This window comes from Pantherophis guttatus, chromosome 2 (assembly GCF_059756535.1).
Source record: "Pantherophis guttatus breed Tessera chromosome 2, ASM5975653v1, whole genome shotgun sequence".
NCBI lineage: Eukaryota > Metazoa > Chordata > Lepidosauria > Squamata > Colubridae > Pantherophis > Pantherophis guttatus.
The window spans coordinates 162,064,889-162,086,513 of NC_142064.1; the positions used below are offsets into that span (position 1 = coordinate 162,064,889).

Sequence of the window (21,625 nt, forward strand, 5' to 3'; positions counted from 1 at the left end):
TCATTCTTTTTGTGGTAAATTTCAAGAAAGAAACTCAGGGTTTTTGCAAACTGAGACTTTTACATTCTTATAAGATGGAAAACCCATCTTGTCATTAAAATAACCCAAATTGTTTTATTCATGCAAGTTGAAACAAACCATTTCATTTGCTTGTTTTAAATCCAGGGGCAATCTGATCTCCTTGCAATAAATCTTGATTTCTCCTTACCCAAGAGTTTAAAAACAAACCAAAAGATATTTGTCTGAGTACATATAGTAATTGATATTTAGCCATATAGCTTTCTGTTTACATCACAGCTACTGTAAAGAAACATGTAGGACAGGTTGTTAATTCCAATAATTTTCAGACAAAAATACATTTTAGTATGAAGTGGCTGCCAGGTAGCTAAAGCAGAGTAGAGAAAGTATTTTTATTGAGCGTGCAGAATAACAAATGCTTCTGAGATATATTTACAATCTTGAGTGTTTGATAGAAGCTGCAACTTCAGCCTGTGAACAGGAACATTCATAAATAATTTCTAAAGCTTGTAGTAGTACATTTCCACACAGTGAGACAATGAGATCTTTCTGTTGGATTATACAGCATGGACAGAGTGGCACTGCTGATAGCATGAAAGCAATTTGGCAGAAAGCCCTTGTGCTTTGTGTGTGTGTGTGTGTGTGGTTTCCTCAATTGGAGTGATTTGCAGACCATCTCTTAACAGTGAAATCTGCTCTGTACAAATAAGTATGGCACTGGGGCAGACTTAGAAGCTTAAGTAAAACGCTGATAATAGGGAGACTATAATTTTAGAGAGGACGAGATCAAGAGCAAAAAAAAATACTGCTGGGTTCCCATCAGCTTTACATAATTAATGTGGCCTTCATACCATGAGTTTGGCTAATCGGGGACTATCTTCTCACACACTTGAAACTGGATCCCTTCAAAAGCCAATGAGGTTCTTTCTGTTGTGATTGTTAACTATCTTGTCTACAGAAGCTTAACGTAAAGAAGTCACAGCCATTGTAACGGAGGTCTGATCGTCCCACGATCTCTTTAATACCAAAATTTAATTGCAAAATTTTAAACTCCCACACAAAAAAGTCCTCGGTTATAGTGTAGCATAGAGTAGATTTTCAGGGCCTTCTTTTCACTAGGGAACAAAACGATTTGTTCCAGATGAGCACATAGTTAAACCCAAACTGTGTTACACACAGGAGAAAGTAGTTACTCAAAGCAGTGACTTCCCTCTATGGCTTTTGAACCGTATTGTGTCTATCACTGTTTAGAAAAGCCTGCCTGTCTCAACATAAAAAGATCTCTCTTCCTATAGACAATTGCACTTACCCACCTATTATCTAAAAAGAATAAAACTGGAGTGTATCATCCCTGCACATGCATGGCCATGGCTCCTCTTTCCCCTGGTCTGCAGATCTGTTACATTCCTATAGCTTAATATACATATCATACTTTTAACTAACAATAGTGCCTTCAGGAGATGCCTCAGATCCTTAGCTCCATCGCTTCCTCCTTTGAGCCCAATTAACAACTGAACCTGAATGGATGCTCCTTCTCAATACTATTTGTATTTCCATTGCTCCATGCTTCCCACTTGAGCAGTGTATAAACTATATGTGGATCTTTAGTGTAGCTAATTCACAAAAAAGAGACAATTGTGTACGCAGAGGAAAAACAGCTGTGTGCAAACAAAACTCAGCAGCTACTGGGAAAGCACACAAGCAAGTCAGCTACGAGTATAAAATTAGAAGGCAGCAACTTGAGACCTGTGTGTTGTTGTTGTTCTCAAGTGGCAAGTGTAAAATATCTGTATGGGCTCTGCTGGCTCTTGGAACAGATATTCTGTAAATGGAGTGCTTGATCATGGCAAAACCCACCATTTCTTGGAAGTGTATCTTATTGCTCAGCAAGCCTAAAGGTTATCCTAGTTCTGATCTCACAGAGGTAAAAAGAATTGGGTACAGGAAGGTCATTAGGACTCTATCCCAAAAGAATTTGTAAAGGCATCATAGCCCTTGGTAGACCTCTAGCCTAACTGAAATAATGTTCCAGTGTATTCAATTTCTGCTCATCAAATTCTCCAGAACATTTATATTTCAAGTTTTAATGAAGTGAAAGATAAGAGTTGGATTGGCCAAGGTAAAGACACCGACCAGGTCTCTGTTCCTGGCTGTTCCCACAAGTTTACACTTGGCATTTACGCGCCAGACTATCGTCCCAGAGTGCAGGAAACATTCTGGACTACGGCTACAAGTGGAGTGGACGGGACATGTAAACAAAGCTAAATATCACTAACTGATACCGCCGGTGCCTTTGTCATGTCGCATTCATTCCAGTCCCCATGAAATAGCTCTGGGTCATAGCTTTCCCCAATTATCAACTGGAGGAAACTGGTCTACTTCCCCCACTTCGGTGCTGGGCGTGTCTCCCAATGTGAAAGTCAGTCGATACCTCAGCCTCACTTTCTCCTGCAATGAAAAAGGAAAACCAAATATAGCAGCCAGCCACAGAATACAGAGTAAAAGAGCACTTAAATAAGAGTACATGATGCGTGCCACATCAGCCTTTAAGTCAGGGGTGGGGAGCCCTTGGGTATCCTAGTACTCTTGAGATTTTTTTTTTCTTTCACTCAAGTGTGTCCGATTCTCGGATAAAAGGACTGATTTTTGGTGGGATATTTTCCCCCCTTTTAAATCTGCTGCCCACCCCCTCCCCAAATGGTCCATAGCTGCACTGATGAAATTCTACCATATGGGCAGCAGAAACTAGTAGCATGATTTTGGCCTCTTCTCCCTTAGTTTCTAGGGGCTTTCTGTTCATAGTCCCACCCCTAAAAAAATGAAAAAGCCAACTCTACCCCACCCACACACTTTCAGCCTAACATAATTACTAATAATTACATAATTACGGTGATATTAACAGTTCCAGTGATGCTACAGAAAATTGAGAGGTTGAGGTATGTCCCCTAATTTCACAGATTTACTCAAAGTTGTCTCAGTGAAGCATGGGGGGGAAAAAACAAAGTCTAGCAGAATTAAATAATACTTAATGCTCTATTTCTTATTTATTCTAACCTTGAAAAGTATCGAAGTCTGTTTGCTACCCATTACATCAGTCCAAGAAAACAGTGATGAGACATACAAAACATGACCCGGTATAAGGAAAATGACTATATCTTTTAAAAGGAGGAAGAGGATCTGGAACACAAGTCTTCCCACCTTTCTAGGATTTGCAAGCAACATGACCTGGGTAATAGCAGCTGGTGGCTTGATGGGATTGAATGGAACTAACTCTGTCCCTGAAGGTGGCTGCAACTTTACTTTCATGGACTGTAAGGAAAACACCAAAAACAAAAGTTAAGACAATGCCTGCTTCTGTAGAAATACTACTAGACACCTAGCACATTTGATTTTCTAAGAGAAGGCCAAACCACTCAGCTGTCTAGTGTAACTGCCTTCATATAATTAATTTAGGATCAGCTGAGGAAATTCTGAGATTCAGTGGAAATCAACATTATCCAAAGACGTCCTAAGGCAGTAATTGGGAACAAGAAGCCTGCAAACTGGTAACACAAAGAGTCTTGCTTCTCCTTAGGAGCATCTATCTTTGATTTAGCCCCGTGATCCAGAGAGATTCCTTGCTGGGAAGTCTTAGCTTCTGCCTGCACCAATAAAAGAATTCTACATTCTTCCTCCAGTTGGTTCTTGGCCAACTGTTATCTTCTTTCCCCCACCTTTGGCACCGCAGCTTGTAACACAATATTCTTGATAGGAAGAGGTGCTGTGTTCAGCATCGATACCACCACCACCAACACGTCAGGCCGCCCGGGAGGACACTCCTTTGCAAAGTGCAGCAGAATACGCAAACCGTTCTTGTCGTAAGCAGTCACGGGAAGAACACTGCCTGCAAGGCGAAGGAAGTCTTTACATGGTAGAAAAGCAACATGCCATCGATAGAATAAACAGTATGGACTTTGACAGGGTGACTGTGCCGTAACAGAAGTTGCAACCTAGCTTTCAAACTTGCATTCCATAGCCAGTTCTAATGAGATGGTTGTTAAAAAAAAAAAAAAAGCTGGGGCCTCTATGGGGATCTGAGTTTCCCCCTCCCCTACTAGATGTCAATGCTATCACTCATCCTTGAGGAACGCATATCATTCCTGAAGAGCAGACACGCTAATCACTCATAAGGATTACAGCAGCTCATGCTCTCATCTCATGCCTGTCAGTCCTATGGGGGCAATTAGACTAAGAAACCAATGCCAAGTACATCAGGACTATTCTTATTCAACAGTCATACCAGAATCTTGCAATCTCAAAGTGCTTCCCACTGTCCCCCTTTATCTTCATGTGAACCAGGGAGAGGCTAGTCTGAAACAAACTCCCAAGTTACTTTCTAAGCCCTTTTTATTTGCCTGCTGCTTTGATAGCAGCTTTTCCTCCTCCTTTAAAAGCCATTCCCTATGCCCTCTATACATGTAGTTCTCGCCTTCATTTAGTGACTCTTCGAAATTACAATGGCACTGAAAAAAGTGACTTATGACCTTTTTTTTTTTTTTACACTTACAGCAATTGCAGCATTCCCCACGGTCACGTGATCAAAAATCAGACACTTGTTAACTGGCCTGTATCTATGACGGCTGCAGTGTCCTGGGGTCATAGGATCACCTTTTGCGACTTTCTGACAAGCAAAGTCAATGGGGAAGCCACATTCACTTAACAAGTGTAGGGATTCACTTAACAACATTGGCAAGAAAGGTCATAAAATGGAACAAAACTCAACAACTGTCTTGCTTAGCAACAGAAATTTTGGGCTATTGTGGTCGTAAGCTGAGGACTATATATAATACCGTTCTCCCTCCTCAACCCCCCAGTATTGTTATGGCTTGGGGTCATTCTCCTTTCCTACCATAAGTAAACAGAAATGGTACGTAATCAGTCCAGCAGTATGTAAATCTCATATAGCCTTGAGCCCTAGTGATGCACTATTGCAAGCTAATTGTGCCGACTGCCAGCAGTTCGATCTTCACCGGCTCAAGGTTGACTTAGCTTTCCATCCTTCCAAGGTCAGTAAAATGAGGGACCCAGATTATTAGCGGCAATATGCTGGCTCTGTAAACGGCTTAGAGAGGGCTACAAAGCACTATGAAGCGGTATATAAGTCTAGGAACTATTACTATTGCTATTTTATCCAAGAGTCCAACACAGCGGCAGTCATCAGCCTGAATGCTAGGGGCCTAAATCAAGAATAGGCATCAACAGATCAAAATATGACTCTAGAGGCATGCAGTTCAGTGTTGTGGGCGGGGTAGGGAATCTCGAGTAACTGCATGTGATTTGAACTTGTGTCCTTAGTGCCACTATCTTTAAAATAAGGTCCACTTATAGGATGGAGAAGGTTGGAAAAAGTAATGGAGGGGTAGCATAGTCTGCCTAACAGAGAAAGTACTAAGCTTTGCATAAAGCCAAGAAATAATTCTTCAGTTGAGTGTTAAGATTCAAGGACTTAGAATGTCATGCTTAAAGAGTCCTTAGTGTCACTGCAAGAGAAAAGAGGCTGCCACAAAACCAAATTCAGCAGCTAATTTGGTGACACGAACCAGGCACTCTTCCCATGTCTCCAGCCCACCATCCTCAATAAATGGCTCTCACTGATTACAAATTTAAGGATAAATGTTGCAAAAACATTAGCTGGACAACACTTATTTTTCTAAATTTCTCTAAACAGATAGAACTACCTCAAAAATAGCATCACTTTACTATAAATTTGTTCCACCAAAATGTTTTTAAAAAAAGAAAACCTGTAACAGACATTTAGTGTCGAACTGCAATAAAGAGGCATGGGAGTACATGCAGGATTATTTCCAGCATTTGCTCCCATGATAAGAGGCTTATGTTTTTGGAAATTAAAAGGATAAAGCAGGTTTAAAAAGACAATCATCCACGCATTCATTACATAGAATGAAGGACATCACATTTACACAGACAGAAGGGACGTGAAGAACTATGTTATTTTTTTCTGAGAATAAAAATATGCATCCTTTACTTCACCATTAAACAGATACTGGCCAGCAATGACCCATACTTGGCTTAATTGATTCCAGTGGAACATGGACATTGGCCAAGGAGATCTCAGGTCCTTTCAAGGGACTTCCTTGTTGCTGGAACAGGGCTGATTGGAAGATGGGACTTCCTGGATATGGAACTGGAGGGACTCCTGGACCAGCGAGCGGCAATCCTGTAGCAGATGCCAGAAGTGCAGAAGTAGCAGCAGGGACTGTAGAGGCTGTTACGGCTGCTGAAGCTGAAGGCCTGAAAGGATTCCAGATAATTACCAAATTTATGCACAGGCTACCATGTTTCCCTGAAAATAAGACCCTGTCTTATACTTTTTTGGAACCCTGAAATAAACGCTTGCCCTTATTGCCATGTGCTCAAAAGCCCAATTGGGCTTATTATCAGGGGATGTTTTATTTGGGGGGGGGGAAAACAGGGTAATAGTAACACTGATTTATTTAATGTATAAGGCCACCAAACTGGACTCAAGGCAGCTTGAATCTAAATTTAAAATATAGACAGGACACCTATTGTCACCCTGCTCATGTATTGTATCTCCATCATATTCTTAGCTGGCGAGGAAGATGATGGAGAATTGATCCCCACAATCTTCCCAGTAGCACAGGTGCTGAACACGTTAACAGGAAGAGTAAAAAGTACTAGAATAACAGCAATTATGTTATATGTGGGATCTCACTTACACTATCAAGATTTTGTCTTGTTCTGAAATTTGGTTTCAATATTAATTTACCTGGGCTAGTTTGATATGTAGTTAAATAATTATCATTTTACCCAAGTGCATGCTGTGAAATAGCAAAAGGGTTGATTTTGCCTAGACATGTTTAGTTTAGTTTAGTTTAGTTTATTTGATTTATATACCGCCCTACTCCCGAAGGACTCAGGGCGGTGAACAGCCAAACAATAAAATACATAGATACAAAAAGTTTAAAAACCAGATAAAATCGAATTAAACCATTTTGGCCCAGACAAATTAAAACACCCCAATAATTTAAAAGCAGATTAAAATTTACATATTAAAAAGAGGGAAAAGATTAGGCCAAGCCCGCCTGGTGGAATAAAAAGGTCTTCACAGCGCGGCGGAAGGTGCGCAGATCCAGGATCCTCCGTATCTCTGGGGGGAGCTCATTCCAGACAGTAGGTGCCCCCACAGAGAAGGCTCTCCCCCTAGGGGCCGCCAGTCGACATTGTTTGGCTGACGGCACCCAGAGGAGTCCCTCTCTATGAGAGCGTACTGGCCGGTGGGAGGCTATTGGTGGTAGTAGGTGGTCCCGTAGGTAACCAGGTCCTAAGCCATGGAGCGCTCTAAAGGTGGTAACCAAAACCTTGAAGTGCACCCGGAAGACCACCGGGAGCCAGTGCAGTTCGCGCAGGAGAGGTGTTACATGGGAGCGCCATGTCGCTCCCATTACCACCCGCGCGGCCGCACTCTGCGCCAGTTGGAGCCTCCGGGTGCTGCTCAAGGGGAGCCCCATGTAGAGAGCATTGCAATAGTCCAGGTGGGAGGTGACGAGGGCATGAGTGACCGTGCGTAAGGAGTCCCGATCCAGAAAGGGATGCAACTGGCGAATCAGGTGGACCTGATGAAAAATCCTCCCGGTCACGGCCGTCAGGTGCTCTTCTAAAGACAGCCGTGAATCCAGGAGGACGCCCAAGTTGCGAGCCCTCTCCGTGGGGGCCAGTGATTCGCCCCCAATAGTCAGTGATGGCGTCAACTGACTATATCGGGACGTCAGAAACCACAGCCACTTGGTCTTGGATGGGTTGAGCCTGAGCCTGTTCCTCCCCATCCAGATCCGTACGGCCTCCAGGCACTGGGACATCACTTCAAGGGCATCGTTGGGGTGATCCGGGGTGGAGATGTACAGCTGGGTGTTGTCAGCGTACTGATGGTACTCCACCCCGAAACCACGGATGATCTCGCCCAGCGGCTTCACATAAATGTTGAACAGGAGAGGCGAGAGGACCGACCCCTGCGGCACCCCACATATGAGGGGCCTCGGGGTCGACCTCTGTCCCCCTGTCAACACAGACTGCGACCGGTCAGAGAGAAAGGAGGAGAACCACCGCAACACAGTGCCTCCCACCCCTAACTCTTCCAACCGGTGCAGCATGATACCATGGTCGATGGTATCAAAAGCCGCTGAGAGATCTAACAGGACCAGGACAGAGGAGCACCCCCTGTCCCGAGCCCTCCAGAGATCATCTACCAACACGACCAATGCCTTTTCCGTGCTGTACCCGGGCCTGAAGCCCGACTGGAACGGATCCAGATACGTCGTTTCATCCAGGTGTTGGGGGAACTGTTGCGCAACCACACTCTCAACAACCTTCGCCACAAAACGAAGGTTGGAGACCGGATGATAATTAACCAACATTGCCGGGTCCAGGGAAGGCTTCTCGAGGAGAGGCCTCACCACCACCACTTTCAAGGCGGCAGGAAAGTCACCCTCACCCAACGAAGCATTTATAATCCCCTGGCCAGCCTCGTGTCACCTCCCGGGAAGCCAGCACTAACCAGGAGGGACACGGGTCCAATAAACAAGTGGTCACGTTCAGTCTACCCAGAATCCTGTCCACGTCCTCAGGGGTCACAGGATCAAACTCATCCCAGATAACATTCTCAAGACCTGCCCCAGTCCCTCCCCCTGAGACTACCCAGTCGGAGTCCAGATCTTCCCGAATCTGAGTGATTTTGTCATACAGATATTGAACAAAATCCTTGGCTCTACCCTCCAAGGGGTCCTCCCGCGCTTCCTGGTGGAGCAGGGAGCGGGTCACCCTAAACAGGGCGGCCGGGCGATTATCTGATGACGCAATAAGGCAGCGAAATAGCTACATTTCGCTGCTTTTATCGCCACTAGGTAATTCCTAATATGAGATCTTACCAGTGTCCGGTCAGATTCAGAAAGGCTGGCCCTCCAACTAGTCTCTAGGCGTCTTTTCCGGCGCTTCAACTCCCTCAGCTCCTCAGTGAACCAATGTAATGTGCACATTACATTATATAATTTGTTTGCCAGTTTCTATGCCTTTATTTTTCCAGTGCAATCACGACTGTATCGTATGTCTTTTTCGAGTTGCCTGTAAGCCACCCAGAAATCCACTGTAGATAAACATCTGTGAGTTTCATAATTGCAGGTAGTGCTTGCTTACCAATGGTATTTGGGACCAGGAACTCCAATGGTAAACGAAGTGGTCATAAGGTACAATGTCACGGGATTGCATTGACATGCAACAGCAGTTCTGACAACCCCAGTTGTCATTAGGGAAACACCACATGATCTAAGCATCCTGCAGTTACACAATCACCATTTGTGACCTCCTGCTGGCTTCCCCAATGACTTTGTCAGAAGTTGGCAGTAAAGATCGCAGATGGCGCTCACATGACAGCAGAATGCTGTGATGATGTAAGCCAATTTCTAAGCTCTTTGATCACAATCACATGATCATGGGAACATTGCAATGGCTGTATTATGAGCCCTTCTCATTCAACACCATTGTAACTTCAAATAATCACTGATTGAGTGGATGTTCAGCAAAGAATACTGGTAGTCCTCCACTTATGCAAATTGGGAGCTTGGCAATTAGCTCACATTTATGACCGGTCACGGCCTCCTGTGGTCACATGTTCACAATTTGCGACCATCCCAGCCCGTTTCCAACAAGAAAACATCATTTAACCATTATGTAATTCACTTAACGGCCATGGTAAAAATGGTTGCAAAATTGAGTCAGGCATGTGATAACTCACTTTTGACTACATCAATTTACAATGAAAATTCTGGTTCCGACAGAGGTTATAAATTGAGTACTACCCTGTTTCCCCCAAAATAAGACATCCCCTGATAATAAGCCCAATTGGACTTTTGAGCGCATAGCAATAAGGCCAAGCGCTTATTTCAGGGTTCAAAAAAATGTAAGACAGGGTCTTATTTTTGGGAAAACATCAGTATCAGTACTTGCAATTATGTGCCAAGCCCAGAGGCTTATTTTAAGGAACCATTTAGTAAAATAGTCCCAAATATTGAAAATTGACATTAAAGGTTACTGCCCTCCTTCGCCATTTTTAATTTAAAAGAGAGGAAGAGCCATTATCAAGCAGAGAGAACAGGCTAAAGAAACAAGACAAAACCCCCTTACCCTTTGTTTTCCTCTAGAAGATGATCGAATGGGTCTATCTTGTGCAATTCATTCGTTCCCATTGCTGAGCCAAAGTAGCCTGAAGCTACAGGCATTGTACTTAAAGGGCCAAGCGGAGGTCCGGTAGAGAAGATGAAAGAGGTTGAGGTAGGAGCAGAGATACTGGAAACAGGCTGAGGGGCTGTGAAGGTAGAAGGAAGAGGTACTGATGCTCCACATCCGGGCTGTGACACAGACGAAAGAAGCGGGTTCACTGCAGAGTTGCAAGGAACAGAAACTGGCTTTGGATTCAAGAAGTCCAGATCTACTGGCTCATTCTGCAACACAGGAAAGAGATGTACCACTGCAATATTTCACCTCTCTTCTGTTATCACACTCTAGAATGGCCTTCATCAGGCGGGGCGTATTCCTCTATACTGGGGGTGTCGAACTCGATTTCATTGAGGGCCACATCAAGGTTGTGTTTGACCTTGGGGACCGGGTGGGCGTGGCCAGGGTGGGCATGGCCAGTTTGACGTCATTTGTGTCGGGGGTGCCTGTGGTGGCCCGAGCGCTTGGCCAGCAAAAACGGAGCTCAAGATGCTGCGACGGCCTCCTGCAACTCTCTGCGTATGGCCCTCCCAAGCTATGTTTTCACTGGCAGAGGGTTGAAGGAGGCCATCGCAGCCTCCCGAGCTCCGTTTTCGCTGGCCGAGTGCTCGGGTCAGGCGCCCCTGACACGAGTGACATGGGTCAGATCTAAGCACCCCACGGGCATTGAGTTTGATACCCCTGCTCTATACAAAGGATGAGGGGAAGGGGGCCAAGGGCCCAACAGGTTTTAAGAAGGCTTGCCTCATTATAGAAATCCTTATGGAAAATAAATCTGATCTGTATCTTCTACGGAAAATAGGATGCTGTTCATTATTCTAACACTAAAATAAGCCAGAAAAATAAAGGACAATTCTGTTTAGAGCAGATTCATTCTGGATACTTTCCTAAAAATCTTCTGAAGTATAAACAGAGGAAGTTATGCAGCATTTCAAATTTAATTCAAAAATGTGCCTCTGAGCACAAGAAGGAACAAAGAGGGCACCTATCTGTAACTCTTTATAGCAGGGCTTTCAAACTCCCGGCCCGGGGGCCGGATACGTCACATGCTAGCTACGCCCGGTTTAGCAGAGGGGAAAAAAAGGTCCCAATACGTCACGTGACACCATCGTGATGACGCGAGTTTGACACCCCTGCTTTATAGTTACAAACCTCAGGAAAAGGTGTGGTTGTTTTAAAGAACTGCAGATAGGTGTTGTATTTTATTTATTTACTATGTAATATATTTGCTGCCCATCTCGTATCCAAGAACTCTATATTTACCTGCCTGCCAAATTCAGTGCATCTCTTTGGAACTGAATCTAAACGGCTGCACAGCCCTAAAACCTAGTACAGTACAGAAGACAAAATACCTGGAGCAGATTCCACTGATTGCTTTCAGTTGATTCTTTTACTACACTTGGAGCAGGGTCATTGAGGCCTGATGGAGAGGAAAAACAGTATTAGGAATGGGAAACGATAAACGCAAGTCACACTTTAGTAGGGAAAAACTTTTAAGTAAGCTGATGAGGTTCCCGTGAGAAAGAAGCGTGCAATATTTTGCATTTAGGTTGTGGAAACCCAAGTACAAATCCAAGTTTAGGTACATTTTATCCTGTGGGGTCTTGAAAAAACCCTTGTTCTCTAAACTGTATCCAAGAGTGCTGTGTTGTGAGATGAAGGACAGAAGTGGGGGGTGGGGTTGGGAGTTAATTGCAATATCACCCTCTCCCTGACAGATGTCATGCTTACATTTGGCTCAGCAACTCTTTGAAAACCTGTCAAAAAATAGACATTGGGCCAATTCACACAGCCATTCCTTAATTTTTTTTTTTTTACTGCTCTTTAAATACTGCACAATTATTATTGTTTAGACTGCATTTGTTACTCAACAACCAGGAGCAGAAGCAAGCAGGGCAAGTTACAGATGTTCTTCTGAGAGTATGAGTAACTTTACTGCTCCCAGCTCATTCAAACAAATAAATACTATTGCATGCTTTCTCAAAAGACCCCAGTGTAATCTACCCGTGCAAAGGAGGTATATTCCAGAGCCTGTCTGTGAGAGAGCATTGTCTCAACCCAGCAGAAAAGCCTTTTCTGTCATGGTGCCTTTCCTCAGAAACATCACTCCCCCCCCCCCCCAACAAATTAGACCCGCTCCAATTCTAATGCTAACTTGACTTTGCTTTCAAGCCCAGAACTTGGATAAAATGAGTGAGCTTGTTTCATGGCTAATTTGAGTGTTTATAAGTGTTTTCAGATGCCATTTTTATGATATTCTTATTGTTTTTTTATTCTGCCTGTTTTGTTTTATATGCCATTTTAATTGTGAGTCACCCAGAGTAATGTAATATGAGATGGTTGCCCTATATATATTTATTAAATAAACACGTACATACGCTATCCATGGACACTACGCAATTACTGTAGATCAGGGGTGTCAAACTCAAAGCCCGTGGGCTGAATTTGGCCCATGGGGTGCTTAGATCTGGCCCACGGGGCTGCTCTCAGAACAGTGAAGGATCAGCCCGCAGTCCCTCTGCCAGCAAAAATGGAGCTCAGGAAGGCCGCAACTCTGTTTTTGCTGGCAGAGCACTTGGGCCACCACAGATGCACCCAATACGTGTGATGTCGAGCTGGCCATGCCCCCTGGCCACGCCCCCCGAGGTCAAACACATTCCTGATGTGGTCCACAATGAAATCGACTTTGACACGCCTGATGTAGATACAGCAGTTGGGAAAAGAGGAGTCATAACGTTTTCCATTTAGCTTATGGCGTTCTGCCTCTCTCAGTCTTTCGTATCTCAATATGGTGGCAACATTCAAAACAGATTACTATGTTGCCTATGCTGTCTTCCTTAGCTCTCAGTGATAATCTAGTCCAGAAAACAGGCTTATTTAATGGATTGTGACAAAGACTTTCCATTGTCCAGATTGTGGAAAAAGTATCCATGGCAGCAGCTCCCTAGCTCCACATTAAACACCATCAAACCGCATCCAACTGACCTAAACACAGGAGTTCCTCATCAAGCAGAGAAAAGGAATTGGCTGCACTAGTTGACTGAGTAGCAATGGATTCAGCATGGCCGATTGAATGACTCCGGGAGTGACCAGTTGCCTGAGGCGGGGGTGGGAGGATGGGGATTTCTGATAGGGCTGGAGCTGGAGTTAGAGTTGGTGTTGCATTCAAGGCTGACGGAAGGAATGGTGGTGGTGGTGGTGGTTGCGGTGGCACATTCAAAACCTCCAATTCCCCCAAATCAATGAGGGTATTGACGTTATCGGCAGAATTGCTTCCTGGAAGGAAAGGAGAGAATTGAAAAAGATGCCAAAGGATACAACAGTTTTCAGCAAATACATCACAATACTGGAGAGCTGATTTTAAGCAACAAGGGCATTGCTTTAATAGTTGGATGCTTGTCCAAGAAATCAAGAGTCAACTCTTAAGGCAGGTTTCCAGCCTTGTCCATTTCTTCAAGAGACCACAGCTTCCTTGTTCCCTAATTCCAAAAAGCAACTGAAACTTCCATGCCAAGAGTATATTAGGTTGCATTATCTTCTGCCATGTTTTGGCCTGATCTGGGAATGAGCTCTCTCTCTTGTACCTCACACCTATTCTTTGTCGTTCAGCATTACTGAGAAATGTGCCCTATTATTATGAATATGGCTAGGAATATTCAAGTTACAAAAATGTAACAAAAAAATCTTAGGGCACCTTGAAGGCTAATGGGTTTTAACGGTTGAAGCTTCCATGGATTCAAATAATGGCAAGAGAAAAACAGATCAAAACCCAATGGTAAATTTTCACATACATTTTTATATACAACAGCACAACCATAGCTCATAGATTGCATACTTTGATATTAGTTCCCTCACTCATTACTATTTTGCAGGGACCTTTGGATTCCAATAGAAACAAAAGAAATTCCAAAGCTTGAAATCTGCCTATCTCACAACTAAAATTCACTTTATCAATACAACAGTGTTATTCTAAATCAGCAGGAATATGGACTTGTAAAGGGAATGTCTGTAAGCAATAAGATTAGCAGAGGGAAAAAAACCCAGGGAAATACAAACTGACAACACTGAAGGTTAAATTGTCTAAAATAATTATGATTATCCATCAGTTAAGTCTTAATAGTAACCTATTATGGGAAAAATCTATTACTGTGATTGAGGTCATTACGGATAGAAGTAACTTACTTCCTAAACTTGTAGTTTAGGCTGGGATTTCCCTTTGAAGTTCTCGGGTTTAAGACCAGCCATTACATGGGAAGTAATAATGTTTTAGGAGCCTGAAATGTTCTCTTATCAGTATTTCAGTATGACTGATTCTGATGTGTATTTATACTACGGATATTAAAAAAACCTCCTTCCAAATTGCATACTATTTTAATGCTACATAAAAGAAGAAGCAGAGTCATTAAAGGAACAAACTAAGTATCTACTGAGAAATACGATTCACCTTCTGTTGTAGGCAGCATTGAAAGATCTACTTCACCATTGATGACTTGACCTTCAATAATTTTTTTGTAGGAATTTATTACTCGTGATAAGTTGTCACTAGCCTGAAGAATATCTCCTGTAAGGGAAAAAACATATAGCGTAGATATAACCCACTGAGCTTTCAAGAATGCTTCTTCTGTCTAGAAACATTATCAACCTATCTTTGGGATAAGTGTCATAGAGCTCCTGGTGCCATAATTCTTGCCATAATTTAATATTGCATGTATGTGTATTATTATATTGCATTACTGCTATGACTGTTGTTTCTTTACACAGGTTACGGTTGCCTAAAGTGGTTCATGTAAACAAACAAACAATCAGTCCATCTGATTCGTGCCATTCTAACAGTATGCCCTGCTGACTAGCTTCATATTTTAGGCTTTGAATATTCAGAAATGTGCTATGAAGAACTGGTATATTAAAAATAACACTGCCAACTAAGTTTCATTTAAATATACTGCTCAAAAAAATAAAGGGAACACAAGCAGAAGACACCCGAGATCTGAATGAATGAAATAGCCTTATTAAATACTTTGTTCTTTACATACAGTAGTTTATACATTGCTCAAACAACTAAAGGGAACACAAAACTACTGTATGTAACGAACAAAGTATTTAATAAGGCTATTTCATTCATTCAGATCTCGGATGTCTTCTGCTTGTGTTCCCTTTATTTTTTTGAGCAGTGTATTTTTTTTCTGTTTAATTCTTATGGTTTAGGCACTTAAGGCAGCAGCTTCCTGAAACTAACTGAATATAATTAGCACCTGTAGCATTAGCTCCATCTTCTAATATTCATCTATGGCCGTGATGGCGAACCTGCCGGCCAGCTGGTCTTCACGCACGTGGGAGCGCAGGAAACTGGAAGAGCAGCCGCCCGGTGAGCATGAACATATCGCCCAGCTGGTCTTCCCGCACGCATACATGCCAGAAACCAGAAGAGTAGCCGCCTGGTGCGCATATGCGCACCACAAACTTAAAGATCATCTTCCCGGCACGCGCATGTGCACCGGGTGGCTGCTCTTCTGGTTTCCGGTGTGTCCATGCATACCGGCCAGGTGGCCTCTGTGTGCGCATGCACACCAGAAACCGGAACACCAGGTGGCCGGTGCGCTTGTGCGTGCCAGAAACTGGAAGATCCTCTTCCTGGCGCACGCATGCGCACCGGGCAGCTGCTCTGTTTCTGGCACGCATGCACGCGCTCCCGTGGTGCCAAAAAGGTTCACCAACACTGATCTATGGTACATTAAAAAACCTATCATTTTAATCAAGCAATGTGCAAGCTCATAATTTAAGCATCACATTTAAGTTATTTTAGAATAAACTTCATTTTTTTAAAAAAATAGGGAAGAAGTCACACATACAAACATACCATTTTTTTATATATACATCTATCTACATTTTATATAGTTAGCTGATGCTGAAACAAATTTTCTATCTACAAAATGAAAATTATATCAGTGATCTTTTTTTCACCCTAATCACGTGGCATATTATCATTTCGTTCAATGCTTCCAACATATATTGCTCCCTCTTTTCCTTTCCACCTTATACCAAGTGGAAATGAGTTTGATAGAAGGCAATTTAAATTGGCTAAAATGGACTGTAAAATGCATGAGTCCAGTGAGCAGTGAATAACAAGTGAACATATTCTTCCTTATCAATTGTAAACTCTTTGTTCACTTCGTAGACAATTCGTAGTCCTGGCTAGGCTTTTGTAAAAGAACCTGCGTAATTTAGTAATAGAAGAAGAGTATCCACCATTTCACGACTTTTCATTCTATAATTCTGTCATCCCTTCAATGCTGACCAGGTAAGGAAACCAAAGTTATGAAGGCTAACTTTCTGTTTTTTATAAAGTTACAACACGGGTGTTAAACTCATGGCCCACGGGCTGGATGCATCACGTGCTGGCCATGCCCACCCCTGGTTTAGCAAAGGGGAAAAAAGTCGCTTTCAGAATTCCAACTGATGCCCTAATAAAAGCCCCCTGCCTATGGCAACTGGGGAGCAGGTTAGGGAAGCTTCGCGAGACGATGCGAGTTTGACACCCCTGGGTTACAATAACAGATCTTGCAGGTCCGAATGCCCCTCCCCACTTGGTCCTTGATGAGAACTAGGAAGAGTCCTGTCTGAGATGCTTACTTAAATTATGCTCTGCTTCAACTCAGGGTTTTTTTTTTACCATTGTTTCAGTTGTGGCTCTTCCTTAAGATTATTCCTTCTACCATTGCAATTTCACTACATTAGAGGAAGTATAAAGAGAAAGTGCAGCTACAGGTTTCCTGCTTTTTAATGTAAGGACCCTTCCAAAATATTAATCTCTTGTAAAACTCCAGAGATGTTTAAAATGAAGGAGTTTTCCAGTGGCCTGGGGTTGTTTTGGTTTTCCAGTTACTGGGGGAAAACACAGTCATTTCTTTCCCTGCAAAGAAACAGTCCGTTACCCAAACTGCTGTCGTTATCTTCTGTTTCACTGGCCAGCTTGAATAATGTCCGTCTCTTGGTTTCACATCTGTCATAGAGCTCCTGTGTGCAGAAAGGACAAGAGAAAAGAGGTGATTAAGCCACACGCACAAAAAAAAAAGATATTCACATCTACCCATGGAGTGAGTAAAGTGTGATCATCTGAGCTGGATGCTGAGCTGCTCTCTCACAAGACCTAGCTACTGTATAAGGAAAAGATTCATACCAACCTTCATGAGCTCTTTATCGGCCTCGGAAGAGTCTTCTTTGCTATAGTGGATCAACATCTCATTCAACAATTTCACATTGTTGTTCACCTCCTCCAAAGTATGCATGCGCTTTGTTACTTTCTGTATTCGTGCCTCATCCTTCAGTTTTGAAACAAAAGAGCTAAAATTAAGCTTATTCATTTCACCTTATAATTCAGGGCAGGCTGATTGAAGAGCTCAAGAGATCACATATTTCCCATGACTATTTCTAGAATTCTGGCTACAAAGTCCCGCTCTTTGACATGATTCTAAAAAGAGCTTTTAGGAATATTTTATGTAAACAGACAAATCTTAACACAAAAAATAAGAATCATTTTGTTGATAGCAGGATATAAAACAGCAGAAAATTTTAGTTTTGACTGATCTGTCTAGATCACTTTTAGTTATTTAAGGTAAGAATTTTGTCATAGAGCTAAGAGATTTGAGAAGGAAAGGATAAATACTATACTACACAATATGCGGGGGGTGGGGGGAACCAAAGGAAAAAAGCAAGAAACTACATGACATTAATCAAGAGAGAGGGTCATAACAAGGAAAAGAGAGAGAGTGTCATAACAAGGAAAAGGGGGGGAGGGGATATTTTGGCAAGGAAAATTCCATGCTGGCTGGGAATGAGTGTTGTAGTCCAACATATCTGCAGGGTACCAAGTTATGAAATAATGGCATAAATCATTCATTCAACTGATGGAAGCACATCTATCTTGTCACCTGATGGTGGGGGCAGGGTTGCCACTGATGATTCCTGGTGACTACCTAGATTAGATATCAGTTTCCTTAGCAAGATTTTCGGAAGTAGTTTGAGTCCTTCCTGGAGCTGAGAGTGACTGGCTTGTGGTCACCCAGCTGGCTTTGTGCAGAACTAGAACTCGCAGTCTCCTAGCCTGGCACCTTAATCACTACACCAAACTGGCTCTCTGTCATATGATACAGACATTAGTAAACAAGTGAGCCAGTGAACCAAAGATAATAGAACCTATTAACTCTCTAATTTAAGAGTTGGAGGCTGAGTGGAGCTACAAATCATTGACTAGCTTGTCTTATTTGTTACACAACCTCCTGATATAATTTCACACAGAGATAAGAATTTGGTGATAAGGAAAACAAAAATCTACTTACTAGAGAGTCATCACATTTAATTTTCTGGTAACTAATGGCCTGGGTTAAAAAGATCCTAAAATACGTGAATCTATAAAACAAATTCCAAGCAATCATCACCTCTACAGTATTATTAAGTGCTCAGTCTCACCTCTTTCACCATAGATTTAATAAGCTTGTTTGCTTCTTGTAAATCATCTGGGTTTTTGCTTTTCAACAGTTTAGCTAAAAGCTGCAAAAAGGAAAAGATAAGTAAATAAAATCACTGGCTCATTTTTCCTAATGCAAAACTCATTAAAGGAACCCTAAAAATCTTATACCTGATGCACATATTTGAAGCATCAAATTCTGACTTTTGGCATTCTGATCTCAACCTTCTGGAATACTGTTTAGGGTGAAATGTGGCCTATAAACACAACAGCAAAACCCACTGAACTTGTTGGAATGTATTATTATTATTATTATTATTATTATTATTATTATTATTATTATTAATAATAATAATATTAATAATAATAATATTTTATTTGCTCATTAACAACAACCAAGTCTTCAGAGTCAGCCCTGGAGTTGACAAAGCCACTTCTGGGTTGCCATAATTTCTGGAGAACGTTAGGTCTAGAGGCCTGGAATTATAATAAGTAAATGAAGGCAAGATTTTGCTAACAGGAGAAGGATGCTTGTAACTTTCAATGAGTCTTAAGTTTTGAATTCCACATATTTTTATTGGGCTGTCTGATTGTACTCAACTTTGGAATTATCTTTAATAAAAACCAAGAAAAAAAAGAAACAAGAAAAACTAAAAAAACAAGAAAGCCCAGTGGTTAGAATGCAGTACTGCAGGCTAACTCACTGTTCACTCCAGGAGTTTTATTCTGACCAGCTTAAGGTTGACTCAACCTTCCATCCTTTGGTAAAATGAGGTTCATAAAATGAGGACCCAGATTGTTGGGGGCAATATACTGACACTGTCAACCACTCAGAGAGTGCTGTAAAGCACTATGAAGCAGTATACTGCTAATGTATCAAATAAATAGAGTAGAGTAGAATAAGATGTGTGGATGAGCTTTTAATGACTCGACTCAGCCACTTCCACATTTTTCTTCCTTAGAAGAAAAACAAATCATATTCATAGTACATAACTGTAAGATGTGAATGACTATGATGCCAAACAACCTAAGCTATTCAATTCAGCCCTAAATTCAGAGGATGACCAAAGTGAAACATTTTCTACACCCACAAAGAAATAGAGAAATTATCCACAAATAGGGAAAACCGTACTACCTTGTTCAGAACAAAAGTAAGATTTATAAAACAGGTCAGAATTTGTGAACGCTTCAACTGAGTGGGTTTTCTTTACACTTAAAAATGCAGCTCTTAATATTCCTATACTCGGAACAAGCAAGATCAAGAAGCATGACATTCTGTAGTGCACCCAGAAGTATCTGCAATTGCTTCCAAAAATCAGAGTTGTTGTGCTACAACATTCATGGGAAATAAGAAACATTCACTCTTGAATATTTTTAAAACTGCAGATAGAGAGGGAGCAGGAAAGCTACTAAATCCCAGTTTTACATTTTCTATCTCAGTGTTTCTCAACATTGGACATTTGAAAATGTGTGGACTTCAATTTCCAGAAAAGCCCAGCCAGCCATTAAATGGCTAAGGTTGAAAAACACTGCTCTATCCTATGAAAAGCAACCCAATGGAACTTGCCTGTTGCACATTATTATAGCTGAGGCTTCAAGTTTACCTTGGATTTCTCTTCATCATCAAACACGGGGTTTTTGGGACGAGGTGGCGGAGAGGGAATAAGGGTTTTCTCCACAGGAATAATAGGATCAGACAAGACAATGCCTGAAGGCAAACAGAAAACAACAGGAATGTTATACCAAGGTCTCCGAAAGGTTTGAGTCTGCTTCTCTCTTTCCACCTCCAACTAACCTCCTGCTTTTGAATAATAGTAGCCAGATCACCTTCAGAGGGACTACTGCATTTGAATCTTTGCAACTCATCATCATGCAACATTTCTGCTTTAATGTACTTTTTCTCTTTGTTCAGATTAGTTTTCCCTAAACTAGTTTCCTGGCAGATGTGTGAACTGCAAACCTCAGAATTGACTGATTTCCCACTTTATTTTTACAAACAACCCAAGGTGGTGAACATACCAACACATCTTCTTCCTCCTATTTTCCCCACAACTACAACTCTGTGTGGTGGATTGGGCTGAGAGAGAGTGATTAGCCCAAAGTCACCCACCTGGCTCTTATGGCTAAGGCGGGACTTGAACTCACGGCTTCTTGCTTTCTAGCCTGGCAGACCATGCTTGGCTAAGGGGATTTTGAAAGTGGATATCTACGGACTGGAAGATGCTCAGGTTGGGGAAATCTGATACAGGCCATCCTTCATTAACCTCATGGTATCTGGTTGGTACAACTAGAACTTTCATCATCTGACCCACAATGCTCAAGGTAATATTATTAAGGGATGATAAGGGCTGTAAATCTTCATATCCAAAGAGTAGTAATTTGGGGAAGGTTGAATTAGATTAAGCATGTTTCATTTAACTTGGTTATTTTGTATATCATCTGATCTAAAACTCCAAAGAAGCTTTACATCTAAATGGCAAAAATGTAATTAGTATTCAATGTGTGGATCAGCTGTTAACACTATCCAGAACTCCATCACGACAGCATTGAGAACTCCATAGCATTTTGTGAAAAGAAGATTTTCTGTACTATTTTATAACATGTAGATAAGGTTCCTAACTATATAACGTATAACTGTATACTCCTGTTATTACACTATTACAAAATTATATCAAGCTACAAAGGAGAAAAAAAGGCAGCACAGGAAGCAATTATCTACCTTGTCTTTTCAACATGTAGTAGGCATCTTTGATTTTGGACTCATCTGGCAAAGCAACTGTCCAGCTGTACAGCAGCTCAATTATTTTGGTTTTGACCTTTTCTGACACTCTGTCTCCCAAGTACTGCAAGAATGCCCAA

The 21,625-nt window shown here is 42.0% G+C and overlaps 1 protein-coding gene across 7 annotated transcripts in view; it reads right to left on the bottom strand.

The window, feature by feature from the left end:
- Positions 1 to 6: 6 nt before the first annotated feature.
- The window catches only part of GGA3 (golgi associated, gamma adaptin ear containing, ARF binding protein 3), a 35,648-nt gene continuing 14,029 nt past the window's right edge, over positions 7 to 21,625 (bottom strand). For 6 of the 7 annotated variants that reach the window (XM_060688697.2, XM_060688701.2, XM_060688700.2 and 3 more), the window contains 13 exons: positions 21,486 to 21,609; positions 20,371 to 20,474; positions 18,769 to 18,849; positions 17,484 to 17,621; positions 17,235 to 17,316; positions 14,747 to 14,863; positions 13,288 to 13,578; positions 11,655 to 11,722; positions 10,213 to 10,529; positions 6,083 to 6,309; positions 3,732 to 3,901; positions 3,217 to 3,327; positions 7 to 2,466 (listed from right to left, as the gene is read on the bottom strand). In XM_060688697.2, the coding sequence (XP_060544680.2) occupies positions 2,356 to 2,466; positions 3,217 to 3,327; positions 3,732 to 3,901; positions 6,083 to 6,309; positions 10,213 to 10,529; positions 11,655 to 11,722; positions 13,288 to 13,578; positions 14,747 to 14,863; positions 17,235 to 17,316; positions 17,484 to 17,621; positions 18,769 to 18,849; positions 20,371 to 20,474; positions 21,486 to 21,609 (1,941 nt within the window). In that variant the 3' untranslated portion in view covers positions 7 to 2,355. The remainder of the gene's footprint in view (positions 2,467 to 3,216; positions 3,328 to 3,731; positions 3,902 to 6,082; positions 6,310 to 10,212; positions 10,530 to 11,654; positions 11,723 to 13,287; positions 13,579 to 14,746; positions 14,864 to 17,234; positions 17,317 to 17,483; positions 17,622 to 18,768; positions 18,850 to 20,370; positions 20,475 to 21,485; positions 21,610 to 21,625) is intronic. The other variant, XM_060688698.2, reaches the window with a different exon arrangement.